This window comes from Coregonus clupeaformis, chromosome 7, assembly GCF_020615455.1.
Source record: "Coregonus clupeaformis isolate EN_2021a chromosome 7, ASM2061545v1, whole genome shotgun sequence".
Taxonomy (NCBI): domain Eukaryota; kingdom Metazoa; phylum Chordata; class Actinopteri; order Salmoniformes; family Salmonidae; genus Coregonus; species Coregonus clupeaformis.
In genome coordinates, this window is record NC_059198.1 from 74,261,836 (window position 1) to 74,282,219 (window position 20,384).

General features: G+C 43.8%; 1 protein-coding gene across 1 annotated transcript; it reads right to left on the reverse strand.

Moving 5' to 3' along the window:
- Positions 1 to 19: 19 nt before the first annotated feature.
- Positions 20 to 15,064, reverse strand: LOC121570484 (probable G-protein coupled receptor 141). The gene is made up of 3 exons (XM_041881944.2): positions 14,889 to 15,064; positions 4,474 to 4,879; positions 20 to 869 (listed from the first exon to the last, which is right to left on the reverse strand). Exons 2-3 carry the CDS (start codon positions 4,872 to 4,874, stop codon positions 338 to 340), a joined length of 933 nt encoding a protein of 310 aa, XP_041737878.2. The 5' UTR covers positions 4,875 to 4,879; positions 14,889 to 15,064; the 3' UTR covers positions 20 to 337.
- Between the last annotated feature and the right edge of the window lie 5,320 nt (positions 15,065 to 20,384).

A 20,384-nucleotide genomic window follows, 5' to 3' on the forward strand; every position in this document is an offset into this window, starting at 1 on the left:
CAAAATAATAGTAGAACAGTAACATTTTAGCCATTTATTTATTTATTACAATATTTAGATCATCTGTAGCCAGATCTTGCCGTTACAAAAAGTTTTTGCAAAGATTGAACTCGACATATTGAGAGAAACGTCATTGGCACGAGTTATTTTAAATTCCAATATGATACAAAATACATTTTAGTCCTGTATAGTCAAACTACAGTAGACCTACAGTAGACTTTGTTGTGTAGCTACATGAACAACCAGTAGATGGCGATAAAGTACTGTTTAAAAGGGAAGCAATCTTACGGCGAGGATTTGGCGCTGAGTTCTTGGTTTAAGGTCATGTGAAAAGAGGTCACACAGTCCGCCCTCTGTCACACATATAGCAGTGTCCCCTCCCTAGGAAGGTAAACATGTCAAAACAGCTGAGGGCCGTGAGACTGAGGAACACCTCGTTAGGGGCCTCCAGCTGCAGCAGGTTTCCCAGGTAGTAAATTCTGAACACGTGATAGGGGGCGAAACACACAAGCAGCACCATAACAAAACACAGGCTCTTCAGCTGAGCCCAGAACTCCTGGTGAGACCTGCAGTCTCGCCCGTACTTCCTCGTCAGAAGGATCATGACGTGACACTGCAGTGCTGTCAGCACACAGGCCACGATGATGATCACAGTGCTCATGATGTAGTTCAGCATTTTGACGACATCATGCTTTTTCAGGTGGCTGCCGAACTGGAAACATTGGGAGACATTGGAGGCCGTCTTGTTTCTGTTGTGGTTGGTGCTGTCTTCGTGGTCTTCCTTGCCGTAGTTGAAATAGAGGAGTGGGAAAATGACCACGAAGACCACCACCCACACCGCCACACTGGCGACAAAAGCATGCAACTTCCTGAAGAAGAGCAAGGAAGAGAAGAGAACTTCAGTGATTTTGTGAGAAACTGATATTTGCCTTTCCCATTCCCTATGCCACGACACACATTGAGAGGTATATGGTCCACCTCTCTAACCTCTACTACTTCTAGAACACTGTACCAGTATAACACGGACGGTTAACTACCTGTAGAACTCATTTAATAATCCTTAAGAGTCTATATTTAAGTAACATAATAAAACTATTCCCATAAAAATCCATCAGTTTAAACTAGATATATCAGTTTTTGTACATGAGCTGCGTCTCAATCCACCACATCTGCCAATGTCGCCCTTCCGCATCTGCGGTGGAAGGTGGTCGAGCTACAGCAATGTTTGTCAGACCATGAGACATCCTGAAAATCGGTCTTCTCATGAAAATTACTGTACAGTCGTGGTCAAAGGTTTTGAGAATGACACAAGTATTGGTCTTCACAAAGTTCGCTGCTTCAGTGTTATGATATATTTTTGTCAGTTGTTACTATGTTATACTGAAGTATAATTACATAAGTGTCAATGGCTTTTATTGACAATTACATTAAGCTATGAGAAGTGGCTTCCTCGCTGCCCTTCTTGACACCAGGCCATCCTCCAAAAGTCTTCGCCTCACTGTGCGTGCAGATGCACTCACATCTGCCTGCTGCCATTCCTGAGCAAGCTCTGCACTGGTGGTGCCCTGATCCCGCAGCTGAATCAACTTTAGGAGACGGTCCTGGCGCTTGCTGGACTTTCTTGGGCACCCTGACGCCTTCTTCACAACAATTGAACCTCTCTCCTTGAAGTTCTTGATGATCCGATAAATGGTTGATTTAGGCACAATCTTACTAACAGCAATATCCTTGCCTGTGAAGCCCTTTTTGTGCAAAGCAATGATGACGGCACGTGTTTCATTGCAGGTAACCATGGTTAACAGAGGAAGAACAATGATTTCAAGCACCACCCTCCTTTTAAAGCTTCCAGTCTGTTATTCTAACTCAATCAGCATGACAGAGTGATCTCCAGCCTTGTCCTCGTCAAAACTCTCACCTGTGTTAACGAGATAATCACTGACATGATGGCAGCTGGTCCTTTTGTGGCAGGGCTGAAATGCAGTGGAAATGTTGTTTTGGGATTACGTTCATTTTCATGGCAAAGATGGACTTTGCAATTAATTGCAATTCATCTGATTACTCTTCATGACATTCTGGAGTATATGCAAATTGCCATAATCAAAACTGAGGCAGCAGACTTTGTGAAAATTAGTATTTGTGTCATTCTCAAAACGTTTGACCACGACTGTAGAGTCCGAACAGTTTGGCTTCCAAACTATTATGACAACTATGGAAATGGGAGACTCTCACAAACATTATGTTTTGCTCTACCACCACCACAAGTGTCACAGGACTCGTCTGAAGGTAACCAATACAAACGAATGGAAGTATGGAGGTAGTTTTGTGCCAACGATAATATAAAGTATTAAATATGTGTCCAAAAAATCTTTAAACATTCCTGAGCTTACTTAAATCTCCTAGATATAGGACAGACACTTCAAAACCTTATTCATTATGATGACATTTTACCATAAACATTGTTATGCCTAACATTTTTAGAATCATTAAACCAGAACCTTGACACTGTTTGATGTCTAAATTAGTCATGAAGATTAGGCTATTTTGTTTGTCTGGGTGGCCAGATCTAGAAAGAGTCTTGGTGGTTCCAAACTTCTTCCATTTAAGAATGATGGAGGCCACTGTGTTCTTGGGGACCTTCAATGCAGCAGAAATGTTTTGGTACCCTTCCCCAGATCTGTGCCTCGACACAATCCTATCTCGGAGCTCTATGGACAATTCCTTCGACGTCATGGCTTGGTTTTTGCTCTGACATGCACTGTCAACTGTGGGACCTTATATAGACAGGTGTGTGCCTTTCCAAATCATGTCCAATCAATTGAATTTACCACAGGTGGACTCCAATCAAGTTGTAGAAACATCTTTAGGATAATCAATGGAAACAGGATGCACCTGAGCTCAATTTCGAGTCTCATAGCAAAGGGTCTGAATACTTATGTAAATAAGGTAAAAAACCTGTTTTTGCTTTGTCATTATGGGCTATTGTGTGTAGATTGATGAGGGAAAACATTTATTTAATCAATTTTAAAATAAGGCTATAACGTAACAAAAATCTGAAAAAGTGAAGAGGTCTGAATACATTCCGAATGCACTGTATTGGCACGGGTGTTGCTAGGCCCAAGACAACGGGTTATCAACATATTCAAATAATGATTGACATTTGCATTAAAATCATTATTTGGATTAATTTATTCATAGTATTTAATCCTTTCACGAGATATAGTCCCGGCACAAATCTAGGGTTGCTACCCAAGCCAGCTGGTCGTTCATTCTATTGGTTCGGTTGCCAGAGACGCGACCCAGTCGTTAAGTATTTTTTATATAAATCTATGGACGCGACCCAGTCGTTCGTTCTAAATGTTCCGTTGCCATGACGGCTGGCAATGTTCTTATCCCTTGCTTGCTAGCTAGCCAACTTTACGCTAACACAAACAGTGCAGCCAGAATAACAGCAGAGTAGCTGCATTTGCATTTGTTTAAGCTGTTTTCTAGTGACTTTTATTTGGATACATCCATAACAATGAGTTAATGATGCGTGGCATAGAAAATGTGCTCTCTCAACAGAGGAGCTAGCCAACAACACAGTTAACACAATCACTTCAAACTGAAGCTGGAAAGACTGCAAACTAGCTGCATCTCGTTTAGTTTTAACTGTTTTCTATTGACATTTCTTTGTATATATCCATAAAAATGATGCTGATTCATGATTTCGACTGGCTGAGAAAAGCTCCCTGCCTGTCTGTCTCGTCAAGACTCCTGACCCCACACGTTCATGACTACAGGACAGCTGGATATTGAATTTCAATATTGAAACAATGTTGCAAATGTCAGAGAGACATACAGCAAAGTTTCTACAAATCTCCGCTATTGAAAACCAATTGCTAGTCAAAAAGAAATGGGAGATAATGTCTAGATGCTTTTTACAGTGGAGATCAAGCGTATAAATTGCCTGGCTGGGCTGATGAGACAGTGGATTGCGCAGTGAGATGGAACAGAGTAAATAGGCATTTCAACGTCATAGCTTTAGCCGGTGGTAACTTGTGGAATAGACACAGGCTGGAATGCAGTTTTAACCAATCAGCGTTCAGGATTAGACCCACCCGTTGTATAACTACCTCTAGAACATGATTAACTACCTGTAGAACATGGTTAACTACCTGTAGAACACGGTTAACTACCTGTAGAACACAGTTAACTACCTGAAGAACATGGTTAACTACCTGTAGAACACAGTTAACTACCTGTGTAGAACAAAGTTAACTACCTCTAGAACATGGTTAACTACCTGTAGAACACAGTTAACTACCTGTAGAACATGGTTAACTACCTGTAGAACACAGTTAACTACCTGTAGAACATGGTTAACTACCTGTAGAACACAGTTAACTACCTCTAGAACATGGTTAACTACCTGTAAAACACAGTTAACTACCTGTGTAGAACAAAGTTAACTACCTCTAGAACATGGTTAACTACCTATAGAACTCGTAGCGGTCCTTCTTGCTTCGGAATCCCAGCAGTCGTATGACGAGGATGACCACGTAGAAAAAAAACGCCATGTACATGTGCACGTGGATCATGCTGCTGACCACCTTACACAGCGGCTTCCCCAGCCCCCAGTACCCAGCCACATAGTAGTAGATCCTGAAGGGAACGGTGAGCAGGAAAAATAAGTGGGCCAGGGTGAGGTTGAGCAAAGCGATGGTGATGACTGATCTCATGTTGTTTTGGAGGATGTGGATAATCAGGCCCAACCCGATGGTCCCGATGACCAGGACCAGGCTGTAGATGGACAGCAAGACCAGGCGGTAGAGGAAGGGAAGGGCGTCGTCCTCAGACACGGACATGGTAGAGTTAGAGGAAACCTGAGACGACATCTTAGCTGGGGAATGGAAGAGAGAGAGAGCGAGATAGAGAATATACATGTCATCCTTAAGAGTCTATTGACGCACCCCTGTATGTAAAATATATATATATATTTCCTGAGCTTTCTTTTATCTCTTAGATATAGGACAGACACTTCAAACCCTTATTCCTTATGATACATTTTTGCCTGTCTTTATTGCCATTTATTAATGTGTTATTCAATGCGTTTCTATGGGCTATAGTAGTAAAGGCCAAATTCTATATTTCAATATCAAATCATACAATTTTTAAATAGAAATGACACCTAAAGGGATGCTAAAATTACAAATAAAATAGCTGAATGATTATGGTATGATCATCTTAAAATAATTACACACTTTCGTGTAGCTCAGTTGGTAGAGCATGGCGTTTGCAACGCTAGGGTTGTGGTTTCATTTCACACGGGTGGCCAGTAAGAAAAAAAAATGTATGCACTCACTAACTGTAAGTCGCTCTGGATAAGAGCGTTTGCTAAATGTAAGAATTTCAAAAAAATTACACTTATAGAAATAGAATGTTGTTAGTCACATAGCAGACGCTCTTATCAATTCACATATGGAGGAAAAACTAAAAGAAATGGAGGAACTTAATAAAAAGAGATCACATGTACAGTGGGGAAAAAAAGTATTTAGTCAGCCACCAATTGTGCAAGTTCTCCCACTTAAAAAGATGAGAGAGGCCTGTAATTTTCATCATAGGTACACGTCAACTATGACAGACAAAATGAGAAAAAATTATCCAGAAAATCACATTGTAGGATTTTTAATGAATTTATTGGCAAATGATGGTGGAAAATAAGTATTTGGTCAATAACAAAAGTTTCTCAATACTTTGTTATATACCCTTTGTTGGCAATGACACAGGTCAAACGTTTTCTGTAAGTCTTCACAAGGTTTTCACACACTGTTTCTGGTATTTTGGCCCATTCCTCCATGCAGATCTCCTCTAGAGCAGTGATGTTTTGGGGCTGTCGCTGGGCAACACAGACTTTCAACTCCCTCCAAAGATTATCTATGGGGTTGAGATCTGGAGACTGGCTAGGCCACTCCAGGACCTTGAAATGCTTCTTACGAAGCCACTCCTTCGTTGCCCGGGCGGTGTGTTTGGGATCATTGTCATGCTGAAAGACTCAGCCACGTTTCATCTTCAATGCCCTTGCTGATGGAAGGAGGTTTTCACTCAAAATCTCACGATACATGGCCCCATTCATTCTTTCCTTTACATGGATCAGTCGTCCTGGTCCCTTTGCAGAAAAAACAGCCCCAAAGCATGATGTTTCCACCCCCATGCTTCACAGTAGGTATGGTGTTCTTTGGATGCAACTCAGCATTCTTTGTCCTCCAAACATGACGAGTTGAGTTTTTACCAAAAAGTTATATTTTGGTTTCATCTGACCATATGACATTCTCCCAATCCTCTTCTGGATCATCCAAATGCACTTCAGACGGGCCTGGACATGTCCTGGCTTAAGCAGGGGGGACACGTCTTGCACTGCAGGATTTGAGTCCCTGGCGGCGTAGTGTGTTACTGATGGTAGGCTTTGTTACTTTGGTCCCAGCTCTCTGCAGGTCATTCACTAGGTCCCCCCGTGGTTCTGGGATTTTTGCTCACCGTTCTTGTGATCATTTTGACCCCACGGGGGTGAGATCTTGCGTGGAGCCCCAGATCGAGGGAGATTATCAGTGGTCTTGTATGTCTTCCATTTCCTAATAATTGCTCCCACAGTTGATTTCTTCAAACCAAGCTGCTTACCTATTGCAGATTCAGTCTTCCCAGCCTGGTGCAGGTCTACAATTTTGTTTCTGGTGTCCTTTGACAGCTCTTTGGTCTTGGCCATTGTGGAGTTTGGAGTGTGACTGTTTGAGGTTGTGGACAGGTGTCTTTTATACTGATAACAAGTTCAAACAGGGGCCATTAATACAGGTAACGAGTGGAGGACAGAGGAGCCTCTTAAAGAAGAAGTTACAGGTCTGTGAGAGCCAGAAATCTTGCTTGTTTGTAGGTGACCAAATACTTATTTTCCACCATAATTTGCAAATAAATTCATAAAAAATCCTACGATGTGATTTTCTGGATTTTTTTCCCTCAATTTGTCTGTCATAGTTGACGTGTACCTATGATGAAAATTACAGGCATCTCTCATCTTTTTAAGTGGGAGAACTTGCACAATTGGCGGCTGACTAAATACTTTTTTTCCCCACTGTAATATATTTAACAAATAAGGCTAACTGGATGGAATATGGGGAAAAATGCACCATTTAAAAAAGTCACCTAACCAAACGATATTCTGAAAGAGGAAGCAAAGTACTTTAAGCATATGTTTTTGTTTCAATCTCCTTCATCTCCACTAACCGAAGTTAATTGTAAGGATTTTTCAGTTTAATACACCAGAAAAGACAGAATAAATATTACAACAAACATTGTGGTTAAACTCAAACATACTAATTTATCCAAAAAAACTATATATTTGAAAAAAAAAAAAAAAAAAGGTATAATCTTTGTAAATGATAACTTAAATAGGACTGGTGGAGTTGTGTCACACATGCAGCTAACAAAAATATATGGAAATGTCTGCTCTAATCAAAATTACAACCAACTGATTGCAGCATTACCGCAAAAATGGAAGAGGCAAGTCGAAGGGGGAGAAAGTAAGGAACATGTCTGTCGGCCCTGCATTAAAGACCAAAATTGGCTAAAGAAAGGTGTGATAAATAAAAAAGTATACCAGTTTCATTTAAGGAACAAAAAATTGACAGCTGTGCCAAATAGATTGCAAAATAGTTGGGAAGAGATTTTCGATGTACCGATTCCATGGAACATGGTTATTATACAAAATTATTGCAACCAATAGAATGTTATGTATATGGAGGATACAACCATCCCAGCTCTGCAGATTTTGCTGCGAAGAGACAGAATCATTAGATCACTTGTTTTGGTACTGCCCATATGTAGCTTGTTTTTGGTCGCAGGTTCAGGAATGGCTGAAGAATTTCAACATTTACCTGCAGCTAACTCTGAAAATAGCACTTCTGGGTGATTTAAAAAGTCATAGTCAATCGATCAATAATATAATAATACTCTTAGCAAAAATTGTATCTTTAATTTATGATATGTAGAATCCATGAGAATAGAAAGGTTCAGAACTTTTGTGAAACATCACAGCACAGTTGAAAAATATATGACCAATAGAAATCAAAACTGGATGTTGTTCAGAGATAGATGGGAGGGGTTGAGTGGAGCTGAAGGATGGGACTAAAAACAAACAAAAGATAACTATTGTAAAATATACTGTGTCCATAAAACGTACGTAGTATGTATAAGCTGGAAGTAGAAGCCTAAGAGTTGTTGTCCATTAGTTTACTTCAATTAGGGGAGGGATGGTAGAGTTAGGGGAAAATATTACACATATATACAGTGGGGAGAACAAGTATTTGATACACTGCCGATTTTGCAGGTTTTCCTACTTACAAAGCATGTAGAGGTCTGTAATTTGTATCATAGATACACTTCAACTGTGAGAGACGGAATCTAAAACAAAAATCCAGAAAATAAAATTGTATGATTTTTAAGTAATTAATTTGCATTTTATTGCATGACATAAGTATTTGATCACCTACCAACCAGTAAGAATTCCGGCTCTCACAGACCTGTTAGTTTTTCTTTAAGAAGCCCTCCTGTTCTCCACTCATTACCTGTATTAACTGCACCTGTTTGAACTCGTTACCTGTATAAAAGACACCTGTCCACACACTCAATCAAACATACTCCATATTCAAAACTCTCCACAATGGCCAAGACCAGAGAGCTGTGTAAGGACATCAGGGATAAAATTGTAGACCTGCACAAGGCTGGGATGGGCTACAGGACAATAGGCAAGCAGCTTGGTGAGAAGGCAACAACTGTTGGCGCAATTATTAGAAAATGGAAGAAGTTCAAGATGACGGTCAATCACCCTCGGTCTGGGGCTCCATGCAAGATCTCACCTCGTGGGGCATCAATGATCATGAGGACGGTGAGGGATCAGCCAAGAACTACACGACAGGACCTGGTCAATGACCTGAAGAGAGCTGGGACCACAGTCTCAAAGAAAACCATTAGTAACACACTACGCCGTCATGGATTAAAATCCTGCAGCGCATGCAAGGTCCCCTTGCTCAAGCCAGCGCATGTCCAGGCCCGTCTGAAGTTTGCCAATGACCATCTGGATGATCCCGAGGAGGAATGGGAGAAGGTCATGTGGTCTGATGAGACAAAAATAGAGCTTTTTGATCTAAACTCCACTCGCCGTGTTTGGAGGAAGAAGAAGGATGAGTACAACCCCAAGAACACCATCCCAACCGTGAAGCATGGAGGTGGAAACATCATTCTTTGGGGATGCTTTTCTGCAAAGGGGACAGAACGACTGCACCGTATTGAGGGGAGGATGGATGGGGCCATGTATTGCGAGATCTTGGCCAACAACCTCCTTCCCTCAGTAAGAGCATTGAAGATGGGTTGTGGCTGGGTCTTCCAGCATGACAACGACCCGAAACACACAGCCAGGGCAACTAAGGAGTGGCTCCGTAAGAAGCCTCTCAAGGTCCTGGAGTAGCCTAGCCAGTCTCCAGACCTGAACCCAATAGAAAATCTTTGGAGGGAGCTGAAAGTCTGTATTGCCCAGCGACAGCCCCGAAACCTGAAGGATCAGGAGAAGGTCTGTATGGAGGAGTGGGCCAAAATCCCTGCTGCAGTGTGTGCAAACCTGGTCAAGACCTACAGGAAACGTATGATCTCTGTAATTGCAAACAAAGGTTTCTGTACCAAACATTAAGTTCTGCTTTTCTGATGTATCAAATACTTATGCCATGCAATAAAATGCAAATTAATTACTTAAAATTCATACAATGTGATTTTCTGGATTTTTGTTTTAGATTCCGTCTCTCACAGTTGAAATGTACCTATGATAAACATTACAGACCTCTACATGCTTTGTAAGTAGGAAAACCTGCAAAATCGGCAGTGTATCAAATACTTGTTCTCCCCACTGTATATATATATATATATTGTGATGTCACGAGAGGCTGTGTCCTGGAGGGACGTTACATCCCCCTGAGATGGCTGCAAACCCAGACAGCTATGGCTCCATCTGCTGGTATGGTCGGGAACTCCAACCCTCTATGGCCAATCTTCCCACGCAGCTGAAACCAATCAAGAGCTGATGAGCTGAAGGTTTGGTGAAGGGAAGAGACACGGTCTCCAACCTGGGCTCTCTGGAGGACAAGAGTGCTGCACGTCCACTTCCATGAGGAATATAAGGATTTGGAGATACTTACCTTTGGGAAATACTCACCTTTGGATATATGCACCTGTGGAAATACGTGTGGGACATTTGGAAGGACGTTTTGCTGGGTTGGCCACTAGCCACAACGTGGAATACAGTAAGACTGGGGAAAAGTTATTTGAGCGAGGGAGAGTTATGATTTTGGATGTGGAAGAGACATCCCTGAACTGTTAACCCTTAAAGAGCCACCAGAGAACAGAATTGTGTTATACTTTCGTTAGTTTCCCAAGACCTTTAATAAAATCCTTGTTTTGGTTGAACCTGGTCTCCTTGCACTACTTGAGCAATCCCGCTGAAAGCTGTGTAGCCTCTCGTGACATCACAGATGGTGGAGAATACGGGCACGCTCAAGCGTTAATAGTGCATGTCAGAGGAGGATACCGAAGGTTTGATCACCCAGTTTTCCAAGTTGGCCGTAGGCTCCCCGCCGACTGAAATGGAGGACATATTGAAAGCCCTTGTTGCTGGCCAGCAAGCCCAGATGCAAGCAAACGTGGCTCTCTTGGAGGAGCAAAAGAAAGCCAACCTTCTGAAGGCAGAGGAATTGCAGTTGCAGAGACAGAGGGTGGTCCAAAATACCCGCCCAATAAAGGCAAGTGACTTTATATCTAAGATGGGAGCTACCGATGACATTGAGGCATACCTGCATGCATTTGAGGCCACGGCCACTAGGGAAGCCTGGCCCAAGCAACAGTGGGTTGGTCTGTTAGCCCCCCTTTCTAACCGGGGGAAGCGCTGAATGCTGTCCGGGACCTGGGCCCTGACCAGGTTACTGACTATGATGCCCTGAAGTCTGAGATCCTCAGCAGATATGGACTCACAAAGTTTGGTATGGCCCAGCGCTTTCACAGCTGGACCTTCCAACCAGACCAACCTCCTCGGGCGCAGATGCATGAACTTGTCCGAATCGCAAGGAAATGGCTGGATCCGCAGAGGAATACAGCAGCGGCGGTGGTGGAGGCCGTTGTGGTGGATCGTTACCTACGCGCCCTGCCTTATGAGGCAAAAACGGTTCATCAGCCAACAGGCCTTGACCACGGCTGATCTGACCGTGGAAGCTGTGGAAAAGTACCAGGCCACAGCGGAGATGCTGAATGCTTCCCGAAAGGACCCCAAGGTCTCGAACCCAGCCACGTCAGGACTTATCCCGGCTCCAGGGGGAGCCAGAAACCAGGCGGGTCCAAGAAGAGTACACCAGGAGGGGGAAACTCGACAGTGTTACCGGTGTGGGGAGATGGGACATATCTCCTGGCAGGGGTGGGAAACCAGCCGATGAACCTATGCCCACTGCGGAGTCCTCCAGCTCAGCACCCACACACCGTTTTGCCTCGCTCTTGGGAGTCGTAGATGGCGGCCCAGATCGACCCCCCACCTGCCCGGTAACTGTGAATCACCATGATGTGGAGGCCTTACTGGATTCTGGTAGCCGGGCCACCCTGGTGCGTAAGGATTTGGTGGGCCCAACGTGTCTGACCCGGGGAAAGTCCTCCCAGTTTCCTGTGTCCATGGGGACACCAGAGAATACCCCATTACTGAACTTACAATGACCAGCACACGGGGAACCATACACACGACGGCGGGGGTGGTTGATTCCCTCCCCGTCCCTGTCCTAATTGGGACGAGACTGCCCAGCCTTTTACCCACTCTGGAGAGAGTCTCAGGAGAGGATAACCCGAGTACCTCGGAAACGGAGAGGCAAGACTCATCCTGGGAAGGCTCCGGTGCAATCCTCCGAGTTACTCACTCCCGCCCGGGCTCTGATAGGGATGGCAGGTGCCCAGACCGACACAGAGACGGAGCTACAGAATCTGGACAAAGAACTGTCTGGTCTGAAGGGGACCGCTGAGAGGTATCGTTTGTTAAAGCAACAGTTAGACATGAAGACAGAAGAGTTAGATATCCTCCAGGCTAAACTCCAACAGAGCTCCTTCCCTAAGCAACAGGAGGAGCTGGAGAGGCTGCGCAGGACCATCGAGGAGTGTGAGGAGACCCTGCGCAGTAGTAAGGAGGTCCAGAAGAAGGCAGAGGAGAAGTACAAGGTGTTGGAGAACAAGATGAAGAATGCGGAGGCAGAGAGAGAGAAGGAACTGAAAGCTGCTCAACAGAAGCTAAACTCTGCTAAAACCAAGGCTGATGCGTTCAGTAAGAAACTCAAGGAGAGACAACAGGAGGCTGAGTCCCTGGTCCTAGAGGTGGAGGAGTGGAAGAGAGAGCAGGCTGGCAAGCACCACGGCAATGCGGACGCCCTCTCCCGGCGTGATGCCTTCTTCGCTGCCTTTACCCCGACGAGGACGTCGGTCCCGAGGAGGGGGATGTGTGATGTCACGAGAGGCTGTGTCCTGGAGGGACGTTACATCCCCCTGAGATGGCTGCAAACCCAGACAGCTATGGCTCCATCTGCTGGTATGGTCGGGAACTCCAACCCTCTATGGCCAATCTTCCCACGCAGCTGAAACCAATCAAGAGCTGATGAGCTGAAGGTTTGGTGAAGGGAAGAGACACGGTCTCCAACCTGGGCTCTCTGGAGGACAAGAGTGCTGCACGTCCACTTCCATGAGGAATATAAGGATTTGGAGATACTTACCTTTGGGAAATACTCACCTTTGGATATATGCACCTGTGGAAATACGTGTGGGACATTTGGAAGGACGTTTTGCTGGGTTGGCCACTAGCCACAACGTGGAATACAGTAAGACTGGGGAAAAGTTATTTGAGCGAGGGAGAGTTATGATTTTGGATGTGGAAGAGACATCCCTGAACTGTTAACCCTTAAAGAGCCACCAGAGAACAGAATTGTGTTATACTTTCGTTAGTTTCCCAAGACCTTTAATAAAATCCTTGTTTTGGTTGAACCTGGTCTCCTTGCACTACTTGAGCAATCCCGCTGAAAGCTGTGTAGCCTCTCGTGACATCACAATATATATATATATATATATATATATATATATATATATATATTATATATTTACAAAAAAATATATGGGGGATTATAAATGTTGCAGACAATTACATTGAAGTAAGCCACAATGGGGGCGGCAGGTAGCTTAGTGGGTAAGAGCGTTGTGCCAGTAACCGAAAGGACGCTGGTTCTAATCCCCGAGCCGACTAGGCGAAAAATCTGTCGTTGTGATCTTGAGCAAGGCACTTAACCCTAATTGCTCCTGTAAGTCGCTCTGGATAAGAGCGTCTGCTAAATGACTAAAAATAAATAAATAAATAAATCTATCTGCAATATTAAAGCTCATCTACCCCCTAAAAATAAAAATAGAGTGTACACAACCAACCACCCTATACCATAATTGTAGGTATTGACATTATATATGTAAAGTAGGTCACAGTAGCTACATATTTTAATAGAGTGATTGATTGTGTATGTCTATATCTACTGGGAGTGATTATAAAATCAAATGTTGTCACAACCCTTAAACAGCTAAAACAGCACCTTTCTAAAAACATAAAGGAAAAACTTTCTACCCGATGACATCATCAGAAGCTAAAACATTTTAAGAACAGTGATTTTGAAACATTGGGGAGAAAGTAAATACCTTCTCTCTGACTAGATTTTGTTGCAGGTTTAGAAAATTACTGTTTTCTACCTTGTGATGTCACAGAGAAGCATTTTTTAGTACCTTTCTTATTATCTTTAACCACAGATCATAGAAACACGCAGTTTTCACGTATGTAGACATGTTATTGTGCTGGAGATAATGAATATGAGGTTGAAAAGTGGCAGAATCTTAAGTTAGCGATCATCAACTAGATTCAGCCATGGGTGGATGTTTTCTTGAGTGGATGGTGAGAGGGCCAGAACATAATTACAAATAATTTGTAGACTGCTAATTGACCGCAAGAAGCCTAAACAGATATAATATTTGACTAAAACATAATAATTTCAAACCTTACTTACATTTATATACAATCACTCTATTATGCGTGTGAATACTTTGGAACAGATTTCCAAAATTAAAATAAAATAACTTGGAGCTGATATGCTGGTGTTTTTAGAGTCTTTTATGTCCAACAACTCCAAAAACTTGGGGGGCCAAATAAATTCACCCGAGGGCCAAATTTGGCCCGTAGGCCACCAGTTGGGGAACGCTGTCTTAAGTTCTGAATAAAGGAACAGCTTATTCATATTGAGTTGCACCCCTTTTTGCCCTCAGAACAGCCTCAATTCGTAGGGGCATGGACTCTACAAGGTGTCGAAATTGTTCCACAGGGATGCTGGCCCATGTTGACTCAAATGCTTCCCACAGTTGTGTCAAGTTGGCTGGATCTCCTTTGGGTGGTGGACCATTCTTGATACACACAGGAAACTGTTGAGCGTGAAAGGCACAGCAGCGTTGCAGTTCTTGACACTCAAACCGGTGCCCCTGGCACCTACTACCATAACCCGTTCAAAGGCAATATTTTGTCTTGCCCATTCACCCACTGAATGGCACACATACACAATACATGTCTAATTTGTCTCAAAGCTTAACAATCCTACTTTAACCGTTCTCCTCCCCTTCATCTACACTGATTGAAGTGGATTTAACAGGTGACATCAGTAAGGGATCATAGCTTTCACCTGGTCAGTCTGGTCACCTCGTCATCCTATGTCATGGAAAGAGTTTTGTAAACTCAGTGTTTAGCAATAGCATATAAAAGCATTCGATAGACCTACCTTCTGATGGATGAGATAGAAACTATCCACTGAGAAGGAAACCAGGGTGGTGTGAGTGTCCCCTACACTGTGTTAGCAGAGCTAATCTCCCCTCACTATTCTCTGTATAAATACAAACTGTGTTTTATAGAGGGTGTCTGTGGTCCTTATGGCATATTGTCTGCAGAGTCAGAAACACCCACAAGTCACTCCCTGGAGATGAGTACACACATTGCAGCTCTGCCACAGAACTAGCAACTTCCTCCATTTGGAGCTCTATGCATGCACACACAGAGAGAGAGAGAGAGAGAGAGAGAGAGAGACCTGTTGCCACAAGAAAAGGGCAACCAGTGAAGAACAAACACCATTGTAAATACAACCCATATTTATGTTTATTTATTTTCCCTTTTGTACTTTAACTATTTGCACATTGTTACAACACTGTATAAAGACATAATATGACATTTGAAATGTCTTTATTCTTTTGGAAATTCTGAGTGTAATGTTTACTGTTAATATTTATTGTCTATTTCACTTTTGTTTACTATCTACTTCACTTGCTTTGGCAATGTTAACATACGTTTCCCATGCCAATAAAGCCCTTAAATTGAATTGAATTGAGAGAGAGAGAGAGAGAGAGACAGAGAGAGACAGAGAGACAGAGACAGAGAGAGAAAGAGAGAGAGAGAGAGAGAGAGAGAGAGAGAGAGAGAGAGAAACTTCCCGTCTCTCTGTATGTGGGATGACTCTACATAAATGCAATTCTATATGCCTTATAAAGGGTTTATGAAGCTTTATTAAGCCTCATAAGAAAAACTATCCGAATGCACTGCAATTAGTAAAGAACTTCCCTCACCTGATTGTTTAAGTCTTAATTGAAAGGAGAAAACAAAAACCAGCCCTCCGTGGAATGAGTTTGACACCCCTGGTGTATTCCATCAGGTGAGAGAGAGAGGGGGCTTTACAACGGATGTGAAACAGGATGTGGTGAGAAATTGAGAGATATTCTCAGACATATCAAATTAGCCAAGAATCTTCCCCAGTGAACCAGATCTTGACTCCATCATGGTTCTCAGAAACAGCTCATATCAAAGAAGAAAATATCATGTTGAACCACTGAAAGTTCACTGAAATATATCTTAATTGGTGGTGAAGGTGTTTAAACAGTTGAAGGTGTTAAAACAGGTGTTATCTCTGGGTGTACTGTAGAAACAATACAGGACAACACACTGGCAGTACATTAACCTTTTAAATACACCATCCATCTCCACCAGGTAATATGGACGGCAGCATGCAGGAGAATGTCCTCTCGTGCCAATAGATTGATACTGGCGCTGTCGTCCTCCGCTCTCCCGGATCGCCGCTCCACCCAGCTCCATCAGCTCGTGATCCGGGTTGGGTGGGGGTGGAACGGGCAGGCAACTTCCAGGACGTTCTCTAACAGCCAGCAGGTTGTCCAACCGGATGGCCATGTCCACCAGTTGATTGAAGGACAACATGGTGTCCCGGCAGGCTAGCTCCCTTCGGATGTCCTCTCGTACATGACACCGGAAGTGGTCAATGAGGGCCTGCTCATTCCACACGGACCAAGCCGCTAGAGTCTGAAGCTCCAGGGCGAAGTCCTGCGTGGTCCTCATCCCCTGCCTCAGGTGGACCAGCCGCTCGCCTGCCTCTCTACCTTCGGGCGGATGATCGAAGACGGCCCGAAAGAGGCGAGCGAACTCCCCGTAGTAGTCGGCTCCTCCTTCACTCCAGACCGCGTTGGCCCACTCCAGGGCTTTCCCCGAGAGGCAGGAGACTAGGGTGGACACCTTCTCCCGCTCCGATGGAGCCGGGCTGATGTTCGAATAATATAACTCCAGTTGTAGGAGGAATCCCTGGCAGAGAGCAGCTGTCCTGTCGAAATCCCATGGTCGGGATATATGGATCCCTCTGGATGCTGGGGTGTGGGTGGCTGGATCCGGTCGCCCAGCTGGTCCTGACAGATCGGGTCCTCTCCTCTCCAGGCATTGGACGACCTGGAGAACCCGATCCATCGCTTCTCCCAAGCTGGCTAGCATTGTCGAATGCTCCCAGACCCGTGCCACGACTCCAGGCATGTGCTCCTCTCCTGCTGACTCCATGGCGGGTGTGTGATTCTGTGATGGGTGATTTGAAGGAGTCAGGCGCAGGAGGGTAAATCACAGAATAACAGGATTTATTCCAGAATACAGAGTTACGCAGTAATGCGTCAAAACAGTCCAGTGCGCAAAACAGGCGCACTGGAACAAACAAGGCACATGGGGAAAATAACCCGGCAATACAAAATACAAGGAGCTCAACTGAGCTTCACAATCCTCACAATAAACAATCACACACAAAGACAAGGGGGCAGATGGAACACTTATACAGGTACTGATGAGGGGTTATGAACCAGGTGTGTGTAATAAACAAGACAAAACAAATGGAGTGATGAGATGAGGAGCGGCAGTGGCTAGAAGGCCGGTGACGACGAAAGCCAAAGCCTGCCCGAACAAGGAGAGGAGGCAGCTTCGGAGGAAGTCGTGACAGTGATATCGATAACCCTGTTGAATATAAAACTATTTACCACACATCAAAGTACAACATAATTAAATAATACATGAGTAACACACAAATACACCCCTTATCCACTATTCCTTATCAACTATCCCTTATCCACTATCCCTTATCCACTATCCCTTATCCACTATCCCTTATCCACTATCCCTTATCCACTATCCCTTATCCACTATCCTTATCCACTATCCCTTATTGCTATTCTGTGTTAAAGTAAGTTAGTTAGGCTACTGCTGGTCCATTACTTCATGCCTTCATTTAAATTACTTAACAATGCTTTTGTTTTTGGCTAACAGTAGTTGAAAATAGTATTGACAATATCATTCACCGACAGTCAAATATTCAAGTATACTTTGTCTTATATGTAACCTTAATAAGAAAGTTTTAATGTAGACCTCTATAGTAATACAAGTCCAGTGCAAATGAAAAGTCAGTCCACGGCATCTTGGACAAACATTCAATTAATTACATTTTAGCCCATATCAAAATAATAACACAATCATAACTGCTTTGCAATACATGAGGCAATTGTGCCCTTCAGGTACATCTAATCCTCAATAAATAGGCATCATAAAATCTCAAACACACACACACAGAGAGAGAGAGAGAGAGAGAGAGAGAGAGAGAGAGAGAGAGAGAGAGAGAGAGAGAGAGAGAGAGAGAGAGAGAGAGAGAGAGAGAGAGAGAGAGAGAGAGAGAGAGAGAGAGAGAGAGAGAGAGAGAGAGAGAGAGAGAGAGAGAGAGAGAGAGAGAGAGAAGAGAGAGAGAGAGAGAGAGAGAGAGAGAGAGAGAGAGAGAGAGAGAGAGAGAGAGAGAGAGAGAGAGAGAGAGAGAGAGAGAGAGAGAGAGAGAGAGAGAGAGAGAGAGAGAGAGAGCGAGAGAGAGAGAGAGAGAGAGAGACAGAGAGAGAGAGAGAGAGAGAGAGAGAGAGACTAACACACACACAGAGAGACAGACTAACACACAGGGTGAGGAAGTGGGTTATCAGACTCAGCAGCATCAGGAAGATGGTCATGGACATCACAATCACATAGTGTCTGATACTGGACACAGAGAGATACACAGGGTAAGGGTGTATGTGTGTGTGTTTGTGTGTGTGTGTGTGTGTGTGTGTGTGTGGGGGTGTGTGTGTGGGTGTGTGTGTGTGTGTGGCCAGAAGTACTACAGCATGCAGTGGAATGAATGGAGACGTATCAGACACATTTTCATTTGCTACAATGAGCCCATCCTCCTATATATATCCCCCACCAGCCTCCTCTGAACCGGTTCAGGGAACAGAAACTGAACTGAAAGATGAGCTTCCCTGAGATGGTTTCTGACAGTTTATGCAGAAATTCTTTGGTTGTGCAAACCCACAGTTGAAGAAACCGGATGTGGAGGTCCTAGGCTGGCGTGGTAACATGTGGTGGTTGTGAGGCCAGTTGGAATTAATGCCAAACTGCACATTTTAGAGTGTCATTTTATTGTTCCCAGCACAAGGTGCACTTGTGTAATGATCATGCTGTTTAATTAGCTTCTTGATATGCCACTCCTGTCAGGTGGATGGATTATCTTGGCAAAGGAAAAATGCTCACTAACAGGGATGTAAACAAATTTGTGCACAGAATTTGACAGAAATAAGCTTTTTGTGCTTCTGGAAAATTTCTGGGATCTTTTATTTCAGGTCATGAAGCATGTGACCAACACTTTAGATGTTGCGTTTATATTTTTGTTCAGGATAGCTCAAGCTTGTTAGCTAGCTAGCTCAAAGGACATTCAAAGTTCCTCCATAGAAGCCACTCCTCCAAGGTATAATTATGTGGACCTAATTCAGATAATGTATGTCATAACAAGATGCCCAGAGCTTCAAGCCTCCTCCTCAACCCTCTCTCGCTTTCTTCCAACCCGCAAAATGTCAGTCGCATCTTGCGCCATAGGGTACACTTGTCTGTCCATCACGCATGTAAACAACTAGCTTGCCTGCTCTATCCACACTGATTGGTGAAGTAATTGAATGAGCTAAATGTAAAAAACGGTTGATTTTACTGATTAAAAAAGGAACAGAAAGGAACAATATAAACCAGTACTTTTTGTGGGTTCGACCCGGTTCAGAACTTTATTTTGCTGGTCAGAACAGTGGTATGGAACGAAAAAAAGAGTGCTTCTTTTCAGAACTACACCATTGAAAAATCATTTGTGTTCCAACCCCTGGTCTCTCTCCTGGGTCCTACCTGGTGCCAATGTCCAGCCAGCACCCATAATCCCATACTAGGAAGAAGAAATGCTGGAGAAATAGAGAAGAGGAGAGAGGGATGGAGAGAGAGACGGCAGGCAGAGGTTCGTAATCCAGGTCAGAGTCAGGCAGGTCCAGGACGGCAGGCAGGCTCAGGGTCAGGACAGGCAGAAAGGTCAGAACCAGTACAGTACTCAGTACTAGGAAGGTGGCTGTGAGGGATGACTATCTCTTACCCAGTACTCAATACTAGGAAGGTGGCTGTCAGGGATGACTATCTCTTACCCAGTACTCAATACTAGGAAGGTGGCTGTCAGGGGTGACTATCTCTTACCCAGTACTCAGTACTAGGAAAGTGGCTGTGAGGGATGACTATCTCTTACCCAGTACTCAATACTAGGAAGGTGGCTGAGAGAGAGAGAGAGAGAGAGAGAGAGAGAGAGAGAGAGAGAGAGAGAGAGAGAGAGAGAGAGAGAGAGAGAGAGAGAGAGAGAGAGAGAGAGAGATAGTTCACCTACAGAGAGATTAACTTGGAGAAGAGTCCCCTAAGTAAGCTTGTCCAGGGGCTCTGTTCACAAACACAAACAGACCCCACACAGCCCCAGGACAACAACAACAACAACAACAACAACAACAACAACAACAACACAATTAGACCCAACCAAATCATGAGAAAACAAAAAGAGAATTACTTGACACATTGGAAAGAACAAACAAAAAAAACAGAG

Excerpts from the sequence above, each read along its gene's own strand:
- LOC121570484 (XM_041881944.2), bottom strand. The coding sequence starts at position 4,874 with ATGTCGTCTCAGGTTTCCTCTAACTCTACCATGTCCGTGTCTGAGGAC. Across the intron at positions 870-4,473 it reads GACCGCTACGAGTTCTATAG|GAAGTTGCATGCTTTTGTCG; the intron begins GTAGTTAACCAT and ends GCTCTTCTTCAG.